Raw genomic sequence first — 16,544 nt, 5'->3', positions numbered from 1 at the left:
TGTGTGGGTATTGTGTAGTGCGGTCCCCTGTAGTGTGGCATGAACCCAAAATCCTGGTTGAAGCTATCCTCATGGGTACCAAACTTATATGAGCCTCTGCCCGGCCACAGTGCAATGTTGCGTATCCCGAAGTCGGCCTTGGAGGACAGTCCCCTGAAGATCTGAGGCCGGATGTCCCTGACTGCTGAAGTGTTCCCTGACTGGGAGAGAATGTGCCTCCACATCTTGACTTATTGTACTCACGTGTACCCAAGTAGAGTGAAATAAACAGGCAGGAGGCTGGAAGAACACAGCAAGCCAGGCAGCATCAGGAGGTGGAGATGTCGATGTTTCGGGTATAACTCTTCTTCAAGACCTCCTGATGCTGCCTGGCTTGCTGTGTCCTCCAGCCTCCTGCAGTATTTTTTGTCGTAATCTAAGTGCAGCTTTGTTTTGTGAGCAGTACATGGAGATCATAACAAACAAGGACATATAGATCAGAGGGTGTCTGGGCAGAGGGTGTCATGGGTGGAGGGCGAGGCTTCAGGGGACAGTGCTGAGTGTCTGGGAGTGAGGTCGAGGGGCGGGGCTACGTGTCCCGTCGTAACGTCAGGGGGCGGGGTTCTCAGCGCAATGGCGGCGGTGGTGGTCGCTCTCGGGTTGCAGCTGGAGCGAGCGGCGGCGGCGGCGGCGGCGGCTCCCGCTCGAGCAGGTACTGGGTGGGCAGAGTCATGCCCCTATCACCCGGCCATTGTCAGCAGTGATGACCCATGTGCACCTGCATTAACCCCGTCTCTCTCTCTGGGCCTGAAGGTTGGCGGTTGATGTCGGCCTCGGCTGAAGCCTCGATAGCCCCGGACACGCGAGAGAACGAGACGGTCTCGCCGCGATTTGTGAACCGCAACCCCCGGAACCTGGAGCGTCTGGCGCTGGCGAGGAAGGACAACGGCTGGCAGAGCACCTGGCCGAGGGGCAGCTACTGGCACCGGTGAGCACCGGACACCACATGGGACAGCACAGTACAGGCCCTTCGGCCCACCATGTTGTGCTGAGCATTTATCTAACATCAACCACATCTACACACCCTGCAAATTACTGCCGTCCATGTGCTTGTCCAGCAGTTGCTTAAATGTCCCTAATGTCACTGACTTTTCTACCACCGCTGGCAGTGCATTCCACACACCCACCGCTCTCTGAAGAAAGAACCTACCTCTCACATCGCCCCTATACCTTCCTGCAGTCACCTTAAAATTATGACCTCTTGTGTCACCCATTTCTGCCCGGGGGTGGGGGGTGGGGAAGTCTCTGGCTACCTACTCTATCTAAGCCTCTCATTAACTTGTACACCTCTATCGGGAAAAATCCACTCCCTCTTCGTTCGCTTTGCCCTTGAATGTATCTGTCTGCTTTCCCCTCTTCCAGCTTCTGCCCTCAGTTTGTCAACAGCATTCCGATACAAAGTTAAAAATCACACAACACCCGGTTATAGTCCCAACAGGTTTAATTGGGAGCACTATCTTTCGGAGTGCCGCTCGTCCTTCTTCAGGTGGTTGTGATGATGGAGCGGCACTCCGAAAGCTAGTGTGCTTCCAATTAAACCCGTTGGACTATAACCTGGTGTTGTGTGATTTTTAACTTTGTACACCTCAGTCCAGCAGTGGCATCTCCAAATGATGAGCATTCAGATAGCAAGTCAAAGAGTCATAGAGATGTACCGCATGGGAACAGTCCAACTTGTCCATACCGACCAGATATCTCAACCCAGTCTGGCACCTCCCAGCACCTGGCCCATATCCCTCCAAACCATTCCTATTCGTATACCCATTCATTGCCTTTTAAATGTTGTAATTGTACCAGCCTCCACCACTTCCTTTGGCAGCTCATTTCATACACGCACCACCCTCTGTGTGAAAAAGTTGCCCCTTAGGTCTCTTTTATGTCTTCCCCTCTCACCCTAAGCTTATTGCTCTAGTTCTGAGATCTCCTTACAAATTTGTTTCTCAATTTCTCTCTGGCTATGAGGGAGTCTATAATACAAGCCCAACAAGCCCTTTCTTATTTCAGTTCCACCCAAATAACTTCCCTGGATGTATTTTCGAGAATATCCTCCCTCAGTACAGCAGTAATGCTATCCCTTATCAAAAACGCCACTCCCCCTCCTCTGTTGCCTCCCTTTCTATCCTTCCTAGCATTTGTATCCTGGAACATTAAGCTGCCAGTTCTGTCCATCCCTGAGCTATGTTTCTCTAATTGTTATGATATCCCAGTCCCATGTTCCTAACCATGCCCTCAGTTCATCTGCCTTCCCTGTTAGGCCTCTTGCATTGAAATAAATGCAGTTTAATTTATCAGTCCTACTCTGTTGTCTGCTTTGTTCCTGCCTGCCCTTACTGTTTGACTCGCCTTTGTTCTCAACTGTACCAGTCTCAGATTGATCTCTTTCCTCACTATCTCCCTGGGTCCCACACCCCCATCATACTAGTTTAAATCCTCCCAAGCAGCTCTAACAAATCTCCCTGCCAGTATATTAGTCCTCTTCCAATTTAGATACAATCCATCCTTCTTGTGCAGGTCACCTCTACCCCAAAAGAGCTTCCAATGATCCAAAATTTTGAATCCTTCTCGCGTGCACCTGCTCCTCAGCCATGCATTCATCTGCTCTATCCTCCTATTCCTGCCCTCACTAGCTCATAACACCAGGAGTAATCCAGATATTAGTACTCTCATGGGCCTCCTTTTTAAATTCCTGCCTAACTCCCTGTAATCTCCTTTCAGAATCTCAATCTTTTCCCTTCCTATGTCATTGGTTCCAATGACCTCCTGCTGGCCCCTCTTCCACTTGAGAACATTCTGCATCCCCTCTGAGACATCCTTGACTCTGGCACCAGGAATGCAACACACCATTCTGATTTTATGCCGCTGGCCACAGGACCATCTGTCCTCAAATTCTAGACAGTCCTCAAATTCAATCGATCTCTTGGAACCTGATGTACCTGTCATTGCATTAGAACTGGTCTCAGTACCAGAATCTTGGCTGTTTGCTACGTTTCCCTGAGAATCATCAACCCCACATGTTCCAAAACAGCATACTTATTTGAAATGGGGATAGCCACAGAAGACTCCTGCACGAACTGTCTACCTCTCTTACCTTTCCTGGAGTTAACCAATCTATGTGACTGTATCTGCATCTTTTCCTTCTTCCTATAACTGCCATCCTTCATGTCTCCCTGCTCTTGTAAATTCCTCATTACCTCGAACTGTCTCTCCAACCGATCCATTCAATTTGAAAGGATTCTTAATCAACGGCATATATTGCAGATATAGTCCTCAGTAACCCTTAAACTCTCCCTGAACTCCTACATCCGACAAGAAGAGCATATCACTCTACTAAAGGCCATTTTTGCTTTTAGTCTACAGACACAGAAAATAGCACTGTCTTATTCCTCTACAAAACACTGCTCCAGGTTAAATTAATACTTGTGGCTTATATTTTAAGTTTAATCAAGAGGCATATCTCAAAAAAACATAATAAAACACCAACTCTACTCACAACTGCAGATTTACTGTAAGGCCATGCTTAAAATATCCACTTACCTGTTTCTGTGCTGTCCCCTCTCCCAAACAGGTTCCTCCAAGATTAGTTGTGAATTTCACTTGTTTGTTTTCCCAGATGTATTCCAATGTCCAGTGATTCACGAATTCAAACAGCAAAGGCAGTAACTGTGCAGGTTCACTGCTGTGTCAATTTCTGCCAATTTCCCGTTTCCATTGCCAGTGGCTGTCAGCTCTTTGTCCCTGAGTTCTGCCTCTGGCCGAGTGAATGTGAAAATTCTTCAGTGAATAGTCCTCTTGTCTCAGACTTCCGAGATTCTGGGTTAGATGGGAGAGCAGAAATCTAACCACTGGTATCTGGGCTGATGTGAGAACTGTTGTACTGGAGTAGCACACTGTTGGAGGGTCAGTGCTGAGGGAGTGCCAGACTGTGTCCCTCTGCGACATCTAACTGGCTGACTGCTGTCTGAAGTCCATATTAAAGATTTCGTGACCTCCTTGGAAGAAGCACTGTGAATTCCAATCTGAATCTTTAAAACTTGTGTCCAGTTGGTGAAAACAGGCAATCAGCCCGATATCACAGTGCTGTTAGTCAGTTCTTGCTGTCTGCACGTTAGTTGCTGTGTTCCCTGAGTAACCGCAGTATCTACCTGACAGTCCATATGATGTTGGAACAGAGGTCAGCCAATTGAATGTACTCTTTTGTCCGATGGGGTCATGGCTGATTTGGCAATTATCAACTCCACTCTCCTGTCTTTCTTTATAATCTTTGATCCCTTCCAGATTAAAAATCTCATCGCAGCCTTCAATATAATTAATGACTCAGCCTCGACCGCCCTCTGTGGTCAAGAGTTCCGCAGATTCACTCCCCTCTGAGAGAAGAAATTCCTCCTCATGCTTCCCTTTTATTCTGAGACTGTGCCTCAAAACTAGAGTCGAAAAGTGTGGCGCTGGAAAAACATGGCAGGTCATGCAGCATCCGAGGAGCAGGAGAGTCGACGTTCCGGGGGTAAGCCCTTTATCAGGAATGACAAAACTAGATGGAATATTCCATCTCACCAAAATTGCGTGGAAGAAAATGGAAGACAGTTTAACGGCTGGACTCACTACTACTCATAAAAAGGCCAAAGGACTACTTGTTTTCCAAATTGCTAGCTGTAGCGCCATGTTCGCATTCATTGACTTAGAAATAAGGTCACACAAGGCTCATAGAAACATACAGTATAAGCAAAGGAGGAGGCTGTTTACCCCTTTTAACAATCCATGTGATCATGGCTGATCAGCCAACTCGGTTCCCTGATCCCATTTCATTCCTGTAATCCCAAGGACTTTATCTAACGCCTCAGAAGTATGGGAAGTGATTTTTGGGTCCCTTGCTGATATATTTGTATCATCGATAGCCACGAATGAAGTGCCAGTAGATTGGAGGGTGGCTAATGTGGTGTGATTATTTAAGAAAGGTAGTAAGCAAAAGCCAGGGAACTGATGTCAGTGGTGGGTAAGTTGTTGGAGGGGATTGTGAGGGATAGGATCTATGTGCATTTGGAAAGCCAAGGACTTATTAGGGATAGTCAACATGGTTTTGTGCATGAGAAATGGTATCTCACCAACTTAATTGAGTTTTTGATGAAGTGACAAAGACGATTGAAGAAGGCAGGGGAGTGCAGTTGTGGTAAGTGGTGCCTCACAGGATGATTTGCTGCTGATATCTCTCATTTCCTTTGTCATTGATTTTTCTGTCTCTCTACTGCTTGATGCCAGGTTGCGTTTCAGGAAGAGCCAGAGGCACGTCACAGCCTGTGTGGAGGCAGCAAGCAGTCAGGGCGAGGTGGTCATCTCAGCTTCGACCCAAGAGTGGTCCATCAAGAAGCACCTATACAGCACCCGGGACGTCACTGCAGCCGAGACTGTGGGCCGTGTGCTAGCTCAACGCTGCCTTGAGGCCGGGATCGGCTACCTCCAATTCCGGGCTATCCCTTGGGAATACCGGGCAGAGTCGGTAAGTCCCGAGAACTTTAAGAGAATGAGGGTCCTGATTAGTTTAGGAGGAAAGATGGGTGACTCACTTAAACAGGATTGTGGCTGATTGCATCCGGCCTCAACTCCACAGTCCTGCCCACTGTCTTGAAACCATTACTGACTAAAAAATTGTCTACCACCTCAAATTTATTCAGTGACTATCACACTCTGGAGAGGCAAATCCCCTTATGAGAACATAGAACATAGAAAAATACAGCGCAGTACAGGCCCTTCGGCCCTCGATGTTGCACCGACCGAAGCCTACCTAACCTACACTAGCCCAATAACCTCCATATGCTTGTCCAATGCCCGCTTAAATGACCATAAAGAGGGAGAGTCCACCACTGCTACTGGCAGGGCATTCCATGAATTCACAACCCGCTGAGTAAAAAATCTACCCCTAACATCTGTCCTATACCTACCACCCCTTAATTTAAAGCTGTGTCCCCTAGTAACAGCTGACTCCATACGCGGAAAAAGGTTCTCACTGTCAACCCTATCTAAACCCCTAATCATCTTGTACACCTCTATCAAATCTCCCCTAAACCTTCTTTTCTCCAATGAGAAAAGTCCCAAGTGCCTCAGCCTTTCCTCATATGATCTTTCTACCATGCCAGGCAACATCCTGGTAAACCTTCTCTGCACTCGTTCCAATGCCTCCACATCCTTCCTATAGTATGGCGACCAAAACTGCACACAATACTCCAGATGAGGCCACACCAGAGTCTTATACAACTGCAACATGACCTCAGGACTCCGGAACTCAATTCCTCTACCAATAAAGCCCAGTACACCATATGCCTTCATCACAGCACTATTTACCTGGGTGGCAACTTTCAAAGATCTGTGTACATGGACACCAACATCCTTCTGCTCATCCACACTACCAAGTAGTCTACCATTAGCCCAGTAATCCATCTTCTTGTTACTCCTACCAAAGTGAATGACTTCACACTTAGCTACATTGAATTCCATTTGCCACCTTACTGCCCAGCTCTGCAACTTATCTATATCGCGCTGTAACCTGCCACATCCTCCTTCGCTGTCCCCAACTTCACAGACTTTTGTGTCATCCGCAAACTTGCTCACCCAGCCTTCAAGCCCCTCCTCCAGGTCATTTATAAAAATGACAAACAGCAATGGTCCCAAAACAGATCCTTCTGGAACACCGCTAGTAACTGCGCTCCAAGATGAACTATACCATCAACTACTACCCTCTGTATCCTTCCAGCCAGCCAATTCCTAATCCAAGCCTCTAATGCACCCTTAATGCCATATCTCCGTAGTTTTTGCATTAGCCTGCCATGGGATACTTTATCGAACGCCTTGCTAAAATCCATATACACCACATCTACTGCTTTACCCTCGTCCACTTCCTTGGTCACCTTCTCAAAGAATTCAATAAGGTTTGTGAGGCACGACCAGCCCTTCACAAAACCATGCTGACTATCCTTGATCACATTATTCCTATCCAGATGTTCATTAAATCCTATCCCTTACAATTCTCTCTAAGACTTTGCCCACAACAGAAGTGAGACTCACTGGCCTATAGTTACTCGGGCTATCCCTGCTCCCCTTCTTGAACAAGGGGACCACATTTGCTATCCTCCAGTCTTCTGGCACTATTCCCGTAGACATTGACGACATAAAAATCAAGGCCAATGGATCCGCTATCTCCTCCCTAGCTTCCCAGAGGATCCTAGGATAAATGTCATCAGGCCCAGGGGACTTATCTATTTTCATCCTTTCCAGTATTCCCCAGACCTCTTCCCTACGTACCTCAAGGCCATCCATTCTAATCACTTGTGACTCAATATTCACATCGGCAACAATGTCCTGTTCCTGAGTGAATACTGACGAAAAGTTTTGATTCAGTGTCTCACCAATCTCCTCCACCTCCACACACACAACTTCCCACTACTATCCTTGACTGGACCGATACCTACCCTAGTCATCCTTTTATTCCTGACATACCTGTAGAAAGCCTTTGGGTTTTCCCTAATCCTACCAACTAAGGACTTTTCATTACCCCTTCTCGCTGCTCTTAGCTCTGTCTTTCGATCCTTCCTAGCATTTGTATCCTGGAACATTAAGCTGCCAGTTCTGTCCATCCCTGAGCTATGTTTCTCTAATTGTTATGATATCCCAGTCCCATGTTCCTAACCATGCCCTCAGTTCATCTGCCTTCCCTGTTAGGCCTCTTGCATTGAAATAAATGCAGTTTAATTTATCAGTCCTACTCTGTTGTCTGCTTTGTTCCTGCCTGCCCTTACTGTTTGACTCGCCTTTGTTCTCAACTGTACCAGTCTCAGATTGATCTCTTTCCTCACTATCTCCCTGGGTCCCACACCCCCATCATACTAGTTTAAATCCTCCCAAGCAGCTCTAACAAATCTCCCTGCCAGTATATTAGTCCTCTTCCAATTTAGATACAATCCATCCTTCTTGTGCAGGTCACCTCTACCCCAAAAGAGCTTCCAATGATCCAAAATTTTGAATCCTTCTCGCGTGCACCTGCTCCTCAGCCATGCATTCATCTGCTCTATCCTCCTATTCCTGCCCTCACTAGCTCATAACACCAGGAGTAATCCAGATATTAGTACTCTCATGGGCCTCCTTTTTAAATTCCTGCCTAACTCCCTGTAATCTCCTTTCAGAATCTCAATCTTTTCCCTTCCTATGTCATTGGTTCCAATGACCTCCTGCTGGCCCCTCTTCCACTTGAGAACATTCTGCATCCCCTCTGAGACATCCTTGACTCTGGCACCAGGAATGCAACACACCATTCTGATTTTATGCCGCTGGCCACAGGACCATCTGTCCTCAAATTCTAGACAGTCCTCAAATTCAATCGATCTCTTGGAACCTGATGTACCTGTCATTGCATTAGAACTGGTCTCAGTACCAGAATCTTGGCTGTTTGCTACGTTTCCCTGAGAATCATCAACCCCACATGTTCCAAAACAGCATACTTATTTGAAATGGGGATAGCCACAGAAGACTCCTGCACGAACTGTCTACCTCTCTTACCTTTCCTGGAGTTAACCAATCTATGTGACTGTATCTGCATCTTTTCCTTCTTCCTATAACTGCCATCCTTCATGTCTCCCTGCTCTTGTAAATTCCTCATTACCTCGAACTGTCTCTCCAACCGATCCATTCAATTTGAAAGGATTCGTAATCAACGGCATATATTGCAGATATAGTCCTCAGTAACCCTTAAACTCTCCCTGAACTCCTACATCCGACAAGAAGAGCATATCACTCTACTAAAGGCCATTTTTGCTTTTAGTCTACAGACACAGAAAATAGCACTGTCTTATTCCTCTACAAAACACTGCTCCAGGTTAAATTAATACTTGTGGCTTATATTTTAAGTTTAATCAAGAGGCATATCTCAAAAAAACATAATAAAACACCAACTCTACTCACAACTGCAGATTTACTGTAAGGCCATGCTTAAAATATCCACTTACCTGTTTCTGTGCTGTCCCCTCTCCCAAACAGGTTCCTCCAAGATTAGTTGTGAATTTCACTTGTTTGTTTTCCCAGATGTATTCCAATGTCCAGTGATTCACGAATTCAAACAGCAAAGGCAGTAACTGTGCAGGTTCACTGCTGTGTCAATTTCTGCCAATTTCCCGTTTCCATTGCCAGTGGCTGTCAGCTCTTTGTCCCTGAGTTCTGCCTCTGGCCGAGTGAATGTGAAAATTCTTCAGTGAATAGTCCTCTTGTCTCAGACTTCCGAGATTCTGGGTTAGATGGGAGAGCAGAAATCTAACCACTGGTATCTGGGCTGATGTGAGAACTGTTGTACTGGAGTAGCACACTGTTGGAGGGTCAGTGCTGAGGGAGTGCCAGACTGTGTCCCTCTGCGACATCTAACTGGCTGACTGCTGTCTGAAGTCCATATTAAAGATTTCGTGACCTCCTTGGAAGAAGCACTGTGAATTCCAATCTGAATCTTTAAAACTTGTGTCCAGTTGGTGAAAACAGGCAATCAGCCCGATATCACAGTGCTGTTAGTCAGTTCTTGCTGTCTGCACGTTAGTTGCTGTGTTCCCTGAGTAACCGCAGTATCTACCTGACAGTCCATATGATGTTGGAACAGAGGTCAGCCAATTGAATGTACTCTTTTGTCCGATGGGGTCATGGCTGATTTGGCAATTATCAACTCCACTCTCCTGTCTTTCTTTATAATCTTTGATCCCTTCCAGATTAAAAATCTCATCGCAGCCTTCAATATAATTAATGACTCAGCCTCGACCGCCCTCTGTGGTCAAGAGTTCCGCAGATTCACTCCCCTCTGAGAGAAGAAATTCCTCCTCATGCTTCCCTTTTATTCTGAGACTGTGCCTCAAAACTAGAGTCGAAAAGTGTGGCGCTGGAAAAACATGGCAGGTCATGCAGCATCCGAGGAGCAGGAGAGTCGACGTTCCGGGGGTAAGCCCTTTATCAGGAATGACAAAACTAGATGGAATATTCCATCTCACCAAAATTGCGTGGAAGAAAATGGAAGACAGTTTAACGGCTGGACTCACTACTACTCATAAAAAGGCCAAAGGACTACTTGTTTTCCAAATTGCTAGCTGTAGCGCCATGTTCGCATTCATTGACTTAGAAATAAGGTCACACAAGGCTCATAGAAACATACAGTATAAGCAAAGGAGGAGGCTGTTTACCCCTTTTAACAATCCATGTGATCATGGCTGATCAGCCAACTCGGTTCCCTGATCCCATTTCATTCCTGTAATCCCAAGGACTTTATCTAACGCCTCAGAAGTATGGGAAGTGATTTTTGGGTCCCTTGCTGATATATTTGTATCATCGATAGCCACGAATGAAGTGCCAGTAGATTGGAGGGTGGCTAATGTGGTGTGATTATTTAAGAAAGGTAGTAAGCAAAAGCCAGGGAACTGATGTCAGTGGTGGGTAAGTTGTTGGAGGGGATTGTGAGGGATAGGATCTATGTGCATTTGGAAAGCCAAGGACTTATTAGGGATAGTCAACATGGTTTTGTGCATGAGAAATGGTATCTCACCAACTTAATTGAGTTTTTGATGAAGTGACAAAGACGATTGAAGAAGGCAGGGGAGTGCAGTTGTGGTAAGTGGTGCCTCACAGGATGATTTGCTGCTGATATCTCTCATTTCCTTTGTCATTGATTTTTCTGTCTCTCTACTGCTTGATGCCAGGTTGCGTTTCAGGAAGAGCCAGAGGCACGTCACAGCCTGTGTGGAGGCAGCAAGCAGTCAGGGCGAGGTGGTCATCTCAGCTTCGACCCAAGAGTGGTCCATCAAGAAGCACCTATACAGCACCCGGGACGTCACTGCAGCCGAGACTGTGGGCCGTGTGCTAGCTCAACGCTGCCTTGAGGCCGGGATCGGCTACCTCCAATTCCGGGCTATCCCTTGGGAATACCGGGCAGAGTCGGTAAGTCCCGAGAACTTTAAGAGAATGAGGGTCCTGATTAGTTTAGGAGGAAAGATGGGTGACTCACTTAAACAGGATTGTGGCTGATTGCATCCGGCCTCAACTCCACAGTCCTGCCCACTGTCTTGAAACCATTACTGACTAAAAAATTGTCTACCACCTCAAATTTATTCAGTGACTATCACACTCTGGAGAGGCAAATCCCCTTATGAGAACATAGAACATAGAAAAATACAGCGCAGTACAGGCCCTTCGGCCCTCGATGTTGCACCGACCGAAGCCTACCTAACCTACACTAGCCCAATAACCTCCATATGCTTGTCCAATGCCCGCTTAAATGACCATAAAGAGGGAGAGTCCACCACTGCTACTGGCAGGGCATTCCATGAATTCACAACCCGCTGAGTAAAAAATCTACCCCTAACATCTGTCCTATACCTACCACCCCTTAATTTAAAGCTGTGTCCCCTAGTAACAGCTGACTCCATACGCGGAAAAAGGTTCTCACTGTCAACCCTATCTAAACCCCTAATCATCTTGTACACCTCTATCAAATCTCCCCTAAACCTTCTTTTCTCCAATGAGAAAAGTCCCAAGTGCCTCAGCCTTTCCTCATATGATCTTTCTACCATGCCAGGCAACATCCTGGTAAACCTTCTCTGCACTCGTTCCAATGCCTCCACATCCTTCCTATAGTATGGCGACCAAAACTGCACACAATACTCCAGATGAGGCCACACCAGAGTCTTATACAACTGCAACATGACCTCAGGACTCCGGAACTCAATTCCTCTACCAATAAAGCCCAGTACACCATATGCCTTCATCACAGCACTATTTACCTGGGTGGCAACTTTCAAAGATCTGTGTACATGGACACCAACATCCTTCTGCTCATCCACACTACCAAGTAGTCTACCATTAGCCCAGTAATCCATCTTCTTGTTACTCCTACCAAAGTGAATGACTTCACACTTAGCTACATTGAATTCCATTTGCCACCTTACTGCCCAGCTCTGCAACTTATCTATATCGCGCTGTAACCTGCCACATCCTCCTTCGCTGTCCCCAACTTCACAGACTTTTGTGTCATCCGCAAACTTGCTCACCCAGCCTTCAAGCCCCTCCTCCAGGTCATTTATAAAAATGACAAACAGCAATGGTCCCAAAACAGATCCTTCTGGAACACCGCTAGTAACTGCGCTCCAAGATGAACTATACCATCAACTACTACCCTCTGTATCCTTCCAGCCAGCCAATTCCTAATCCAAGCCTCTAATGCACCCTTAATGCCATATCTCCGTAGTTTTTGCATTAGCCTGCCATGGGATACTTTATCGAACGCCTTGCTAAAATCCATATACACCACATCTACTGCTTTACCCTCGTCCACTTCCTTGGTCACCTTCTCAAAGAATTCAATAAGGTTTGTGAGGCACGACCAGCCCTTCACAAAACCATGCTGACTATCCTTGATCACATTATTCCTATCCAGATGTTCATTAAATCCTATCCCTTACAATTCTCTCTAAGACTTTGCCCACAACAGAAGTGAGACTCACTGGCCTATAGTTACTCGGGCTATCCCTGCTCCCCTTCTTGAACAAGGGGACCACATTTGCTATCCTCCAGTCTTCTGGCACTATTCCCGTAGACATTGACGACATAAAAATCAAGGCCAATGGATCCGCTATCTCCTCCCTAGCTTCCCAGAGGATCCTAGGATAAATGTCATCAGGCCCAGGGGACTTATCTATTTTCATCCTTTCCAGTATTCCCCAGACCTCTTCCCTACGTACCTCAAGGCCATCCATTCTAATCACTTGTGACTCAATATTCACATCGGCAACAATGTCCTGTTCCTGAGTGAATACTGACGAAAAGTTTTGATTCAGTGTCTCACCAATCTCCTCCACCTCCACACACACAACTTCCCACTACTATCCTTGACTGGACCGATACCTACCCTAGTCATCCTTTTATTCCTGACATACCTGTAGAAAGCCTTTGGGTTTTCCCTAATCCTACCAACTAAGGACTTTTCATTACCCCTTCTCGCTGCTCTTAGCTCTGTCTTTCGATCCTTCCTGGCTACCTTATAACTCTCAATCGCCCCAACTGAACCTTCACGCCTCATCTTTACATAGGCCGCCCTCTTCCCTTTCACAAGGGATTCCAATTCCTTATTAAACGGCTCCCTCACAAGACCCTTTACTCCCTGCCTGACTGGTACATACTTATCAAGGACACCCATTAGCTGTTCCTTGAACAATCTCCACATATCATTTGTGTTCTTCCCTTGAAGCCTATTTTTCCAATCCACGCATCCTAAGTCATGCCTCACCGCATCATAATTTCCCGGCCCCCAGCTATAACTGTTGGCCTGCAGTGCACACTTATCCCTCTCCATCACTAGAGTAAAAGTCACCGAGTTGTGGTCACTGCCCCTGAAGTGCTCACCTACCTCCAAGTCAAACACCTGGCCTGGTTCATTACCTAGAACCAAATCCAGTATAGCCTCACCTCTTGTTGGCCTGTCTACATATTGTGTCAGGAAACCCTCCTGCACACATTGGACAAACACCGACCCATCTAACGAACTCGAGCTATAGCTTTCCCAGTCAATATCTGGGAAGTTAAAGTCCCCCATAACAACCACCCTGCTACTTTCACTCTTCTCCTGAATCATCCTGGCAATACTTTCCTCTACTTCTCTCGGACTATTAGGAGGCCTGTAGAAAACTCCGAACAGGGTGACCTCACCTTTCCTATTTCTAACCTCCGCCCACACTACCTCAGATGGCAAGTCTTCCTCCATCACCCTTTCTACTGCTGTAATATTATCCTTGACAAGCAATGCCACACCTCCCCCTCTTTTACCCCCATCTCTGACCCTACTAAAACATTTAAACCCTGGAACCTGCAACAGCCATTCCTGTCCCTGTTCTACCCACATCTCTGTAATGGCCACAACATCGAAGTCCCAGGTACCAACCCTCGTCATGTCTGTTATTAAACGTGCCATATGTTAAGCCTAAAACGATGACCTCTCATATGAACGAGGACCGTAAGGAAGCCACTCAGCTCCTCCAGCTTACTCTGCCGTTCAATAAGGTCATGGCCGATCTGATTTTAACTTTGACTCAATGTTGCAGTGCATCCTCCCAAATCTTTCAGCCTCTTAACCTACATTGCCCCACAAGGGGAAACATCTTCTCTGCGTCTACTTTGTTAATCTCCTTTAGCATCTTACAAACTTCAATTAGATCTTGTGGGTGAATTACCACAAGCTACCTTTAATTTGGCTACTTACTAAGGAATCTCCAAGACAATCCAGTCTTAAAACAGAGGAACCTCTATTATCTGAATGAGTTGGGCGAGCACCTTTTCGTTCGGATCGCAGTGCTCTACCAGACAGTTTGTTTAAATCAATAATTTTGATGAGTCTGCTATTTGAACAAACTAATCTTTGCATTCTGCAAATTGCAGGTTAAACTGAGAAGGACTTAAACCCTTAACATCACATAAATATATGAAATCCCTGCATTAAGCAAGGTCCTGAACAGCTTCTACAATCACAAGAGCATTTATCAAGTTTCTGTGAACTCAGTGTCACAGTAGGAAATCAGAAGCACTGCCTTGCGCATGTTTACTTTCTCGGCAATTTATTTCAAGAACTGCCCAGTAAAGTGACGGAAATAAAGCACACGTTTGAAAAGGACTGTGTAACTAATCCTTACGTGAAACCAAAAACTCCACTCATTGTTGCTTGAGGTGATTGTGTTTCTTTGATTTTGCCAGTGTTTTCACATGTTCTTCAGTACAGGCAATCCAAATTCACCTACCTCTTTGATGTAATATTTTTATTAGACCTTGAGACCTTGTTCGGATAATCCAAAATACGGATAATTGAGGTTAGTCTGTACTTAATCTTTATTGCACGTGGCAGCCAAAATAAGGACCTCCGGTCAGCGAGTTAGGCCTCACAACCCAGCTTGGGTATTACCTGATTCATGGTGGAATTTAGCTACGATTACGACCTACAATGTCTGTCTTTGGATGTCCAGGGTATCATCCTTGTACAGTGCCGTTCTTCAGAGTTCTGCTGCTGAGGAATCCTGAATCTGAAATCTTCTAGAATTTTCTGCCTTGTAATGTGACATGATTGATGCTCCTTTAGATTTGTTCATCCACAATATTGATTCTGGAGTATTCAAGTCTTTGGATTGCCTTCTTATTGGGAGTAGCTTTTCTGTTCCTTGTTACACTTGATGCCAACTTTCTATTCAAAACATTGCATGTTGTGCCAGTAACCCCTTCACTTCAGTACATCCCTCATGCAGGGAATATTAATTACCTATTAGTCACAAGACAGCTGGTTGTCAAACAATTAACTTTGCTAACCCTGGAAACGGGTTATTTATGTTGCTTTGACTCCTTTTTCTCCCAGGTATGGTTAATTGGAATGTTGCCTTTAATTCCTTCATAACAACTTCTCCTTGTCCCTTACATCTCAGGAAACAGTTCAAGTCTGCAGTATCGCAATCTTCTAAACTGAGTTTTAACCTGGGATAAAAATGGGAGTTTGTCAGTCCAAATAGCAATCACAAAACCCTGGAATAATGAAAGAAAGTTTGTGGGGGAGGAGGAAACAATCAGAATTTTTTTAGGCTCATCGATTGAGGTAGGAATCACAATCCCATAGGGATAGTTGTCTGGGAGAGGTATTACAGAAGAAGAGGGTAGATTTGACTGGAGGAGAAGAATCACTGCCTCAGGATTGGGCAGAGAAGTGACAGCTACCCTGTGGGATAGAGAGAGGGAGGGCAGCAAGGGGCTATCAGCGAACAAACTCATCTCATCTCCATCTCTCTGTGCTCTGTAGATCCAGCGATTCCGCTCTGCGCTAAAAGACAGTGGGCTGATCCTCAGCGAACCACGGAGAGTGTACCAGTCGATGCATGGGAATTTGGGACCGAAGGTGAGATGGGGCAAAGGCATCGCAACAAGTTCCTTTCAATTCCTAAATAAAGCAAAAGATTCTGTCTGACTTCAGAACTCATTCTTTTCACGGGTTGTCATAAGGGATGCGGGGTGAGGGTGCAGGCTTCACACACAGCAAGATGATCCCAGATTGCTCCATCTCCCTCCCATCAGCCAAGGTTTATTCTGAGCTCACTGATCTTATCTGCTGGGGGACTGACTGGTCTCCTTCCTATTCCTGTGTAACAGGATTGAGGAACTGAATGATCTCCTGTTCCTGTGTTACAAGACAAGGGGAGTACTCAGTGAATGATAGGACACTAGGAAACTCAGAGGAACAGGGGTCTTGCCCACAGATCCCTGAAGGTGAAGAGACAGATTAGTAGATAGCTAAGCATCCATGACCATTTCCATTTAGAAGGACAAGGGCAGCAGATACATGGAACCCCAACCCCTCAAGTTCCACTCCAAGACACTCGCCATCCTGACTTGGAAATATATTGCCATTCCTACACCGTCGCTGGTTCAAAATCATGGAATTCCCTCCCTGAGGGGTCTACCTATATCTCATGGACTAC

At 46.0% G+C, this 16,544-nt stretch overlaps 1 protein-coding gene across 1 annotated transcript; it reads left to right on the top strand.

Moving 5' to 3' along the window:
- The first annotated feature begins 612 nt into the window (after window positions 1-612).
- On the top strand, window positions 613-16,033 carry LOC140485957 (large ribosomal subunit protein uL18m-like). Its single transcript, XM_072584398.1, has 5 exons — window positions 613-691; window positions 793-967; window positions 5,293-5,530; window positions 10,746-10,983; window positions 15,869-16,033. Exons 1-4 carry the CDS (start codon window positions 613-615, stop codon window positions 10,923-10,925), a joined length of 672 nt encoding a protein of 223 aa, XP_072440499.1. The 3' UTR covers window positions 10,926-10,983; window positions 15,869-16,033.
- Window positions 16,034-16,544: the final 511 nt, after the last annotated feature.

This window comes from Chiloscyllium punctatum, chromosome 15 (genome assembly GCF_047496795.1).
Source record: "Chiloscyllium punctatum isolate Juve2018m chromosome 15, sChiPun1.3, whole genome shotgun sequence".
NCBI lineage: Eukaryota > Metazoa > Chordata > Chondrichthyes > Orectolobiformes > Hemiscylliidae > Chiloscyllium > Chiloscyllium punctatum.
Note: the sequence above shows the minus strand (reverse complement) of the source record. Positions and strands in the feature narration are given on the sequence as shown.

Excerpts from the sequence above, each read along its gene's own strand:
- LOC140485957 (XM_072584398.1), top strand. The coding sequence starts at position 613 with ATGGCGGCGGTGGTGGTCGCTCTCGGGTTGCAGCTGGAGCGAGCGGCG. Across the intron at positions 692-792 it reads GGCGGCTCCCGCTCGAGCAG|GTTGGCGGTTGATGTCGGCC; the intron begins GTACTGGGTGGG and ends CTGGGCCTGAAG. Across the intron at positions 5,531-10,745 it reads GGGAATACCGGGCAGAGTCG|GTTGCGTTTCAGGAAGAGCC; the intron begins GTAAGTCCCGAG and ends GCTTGATGCCAG.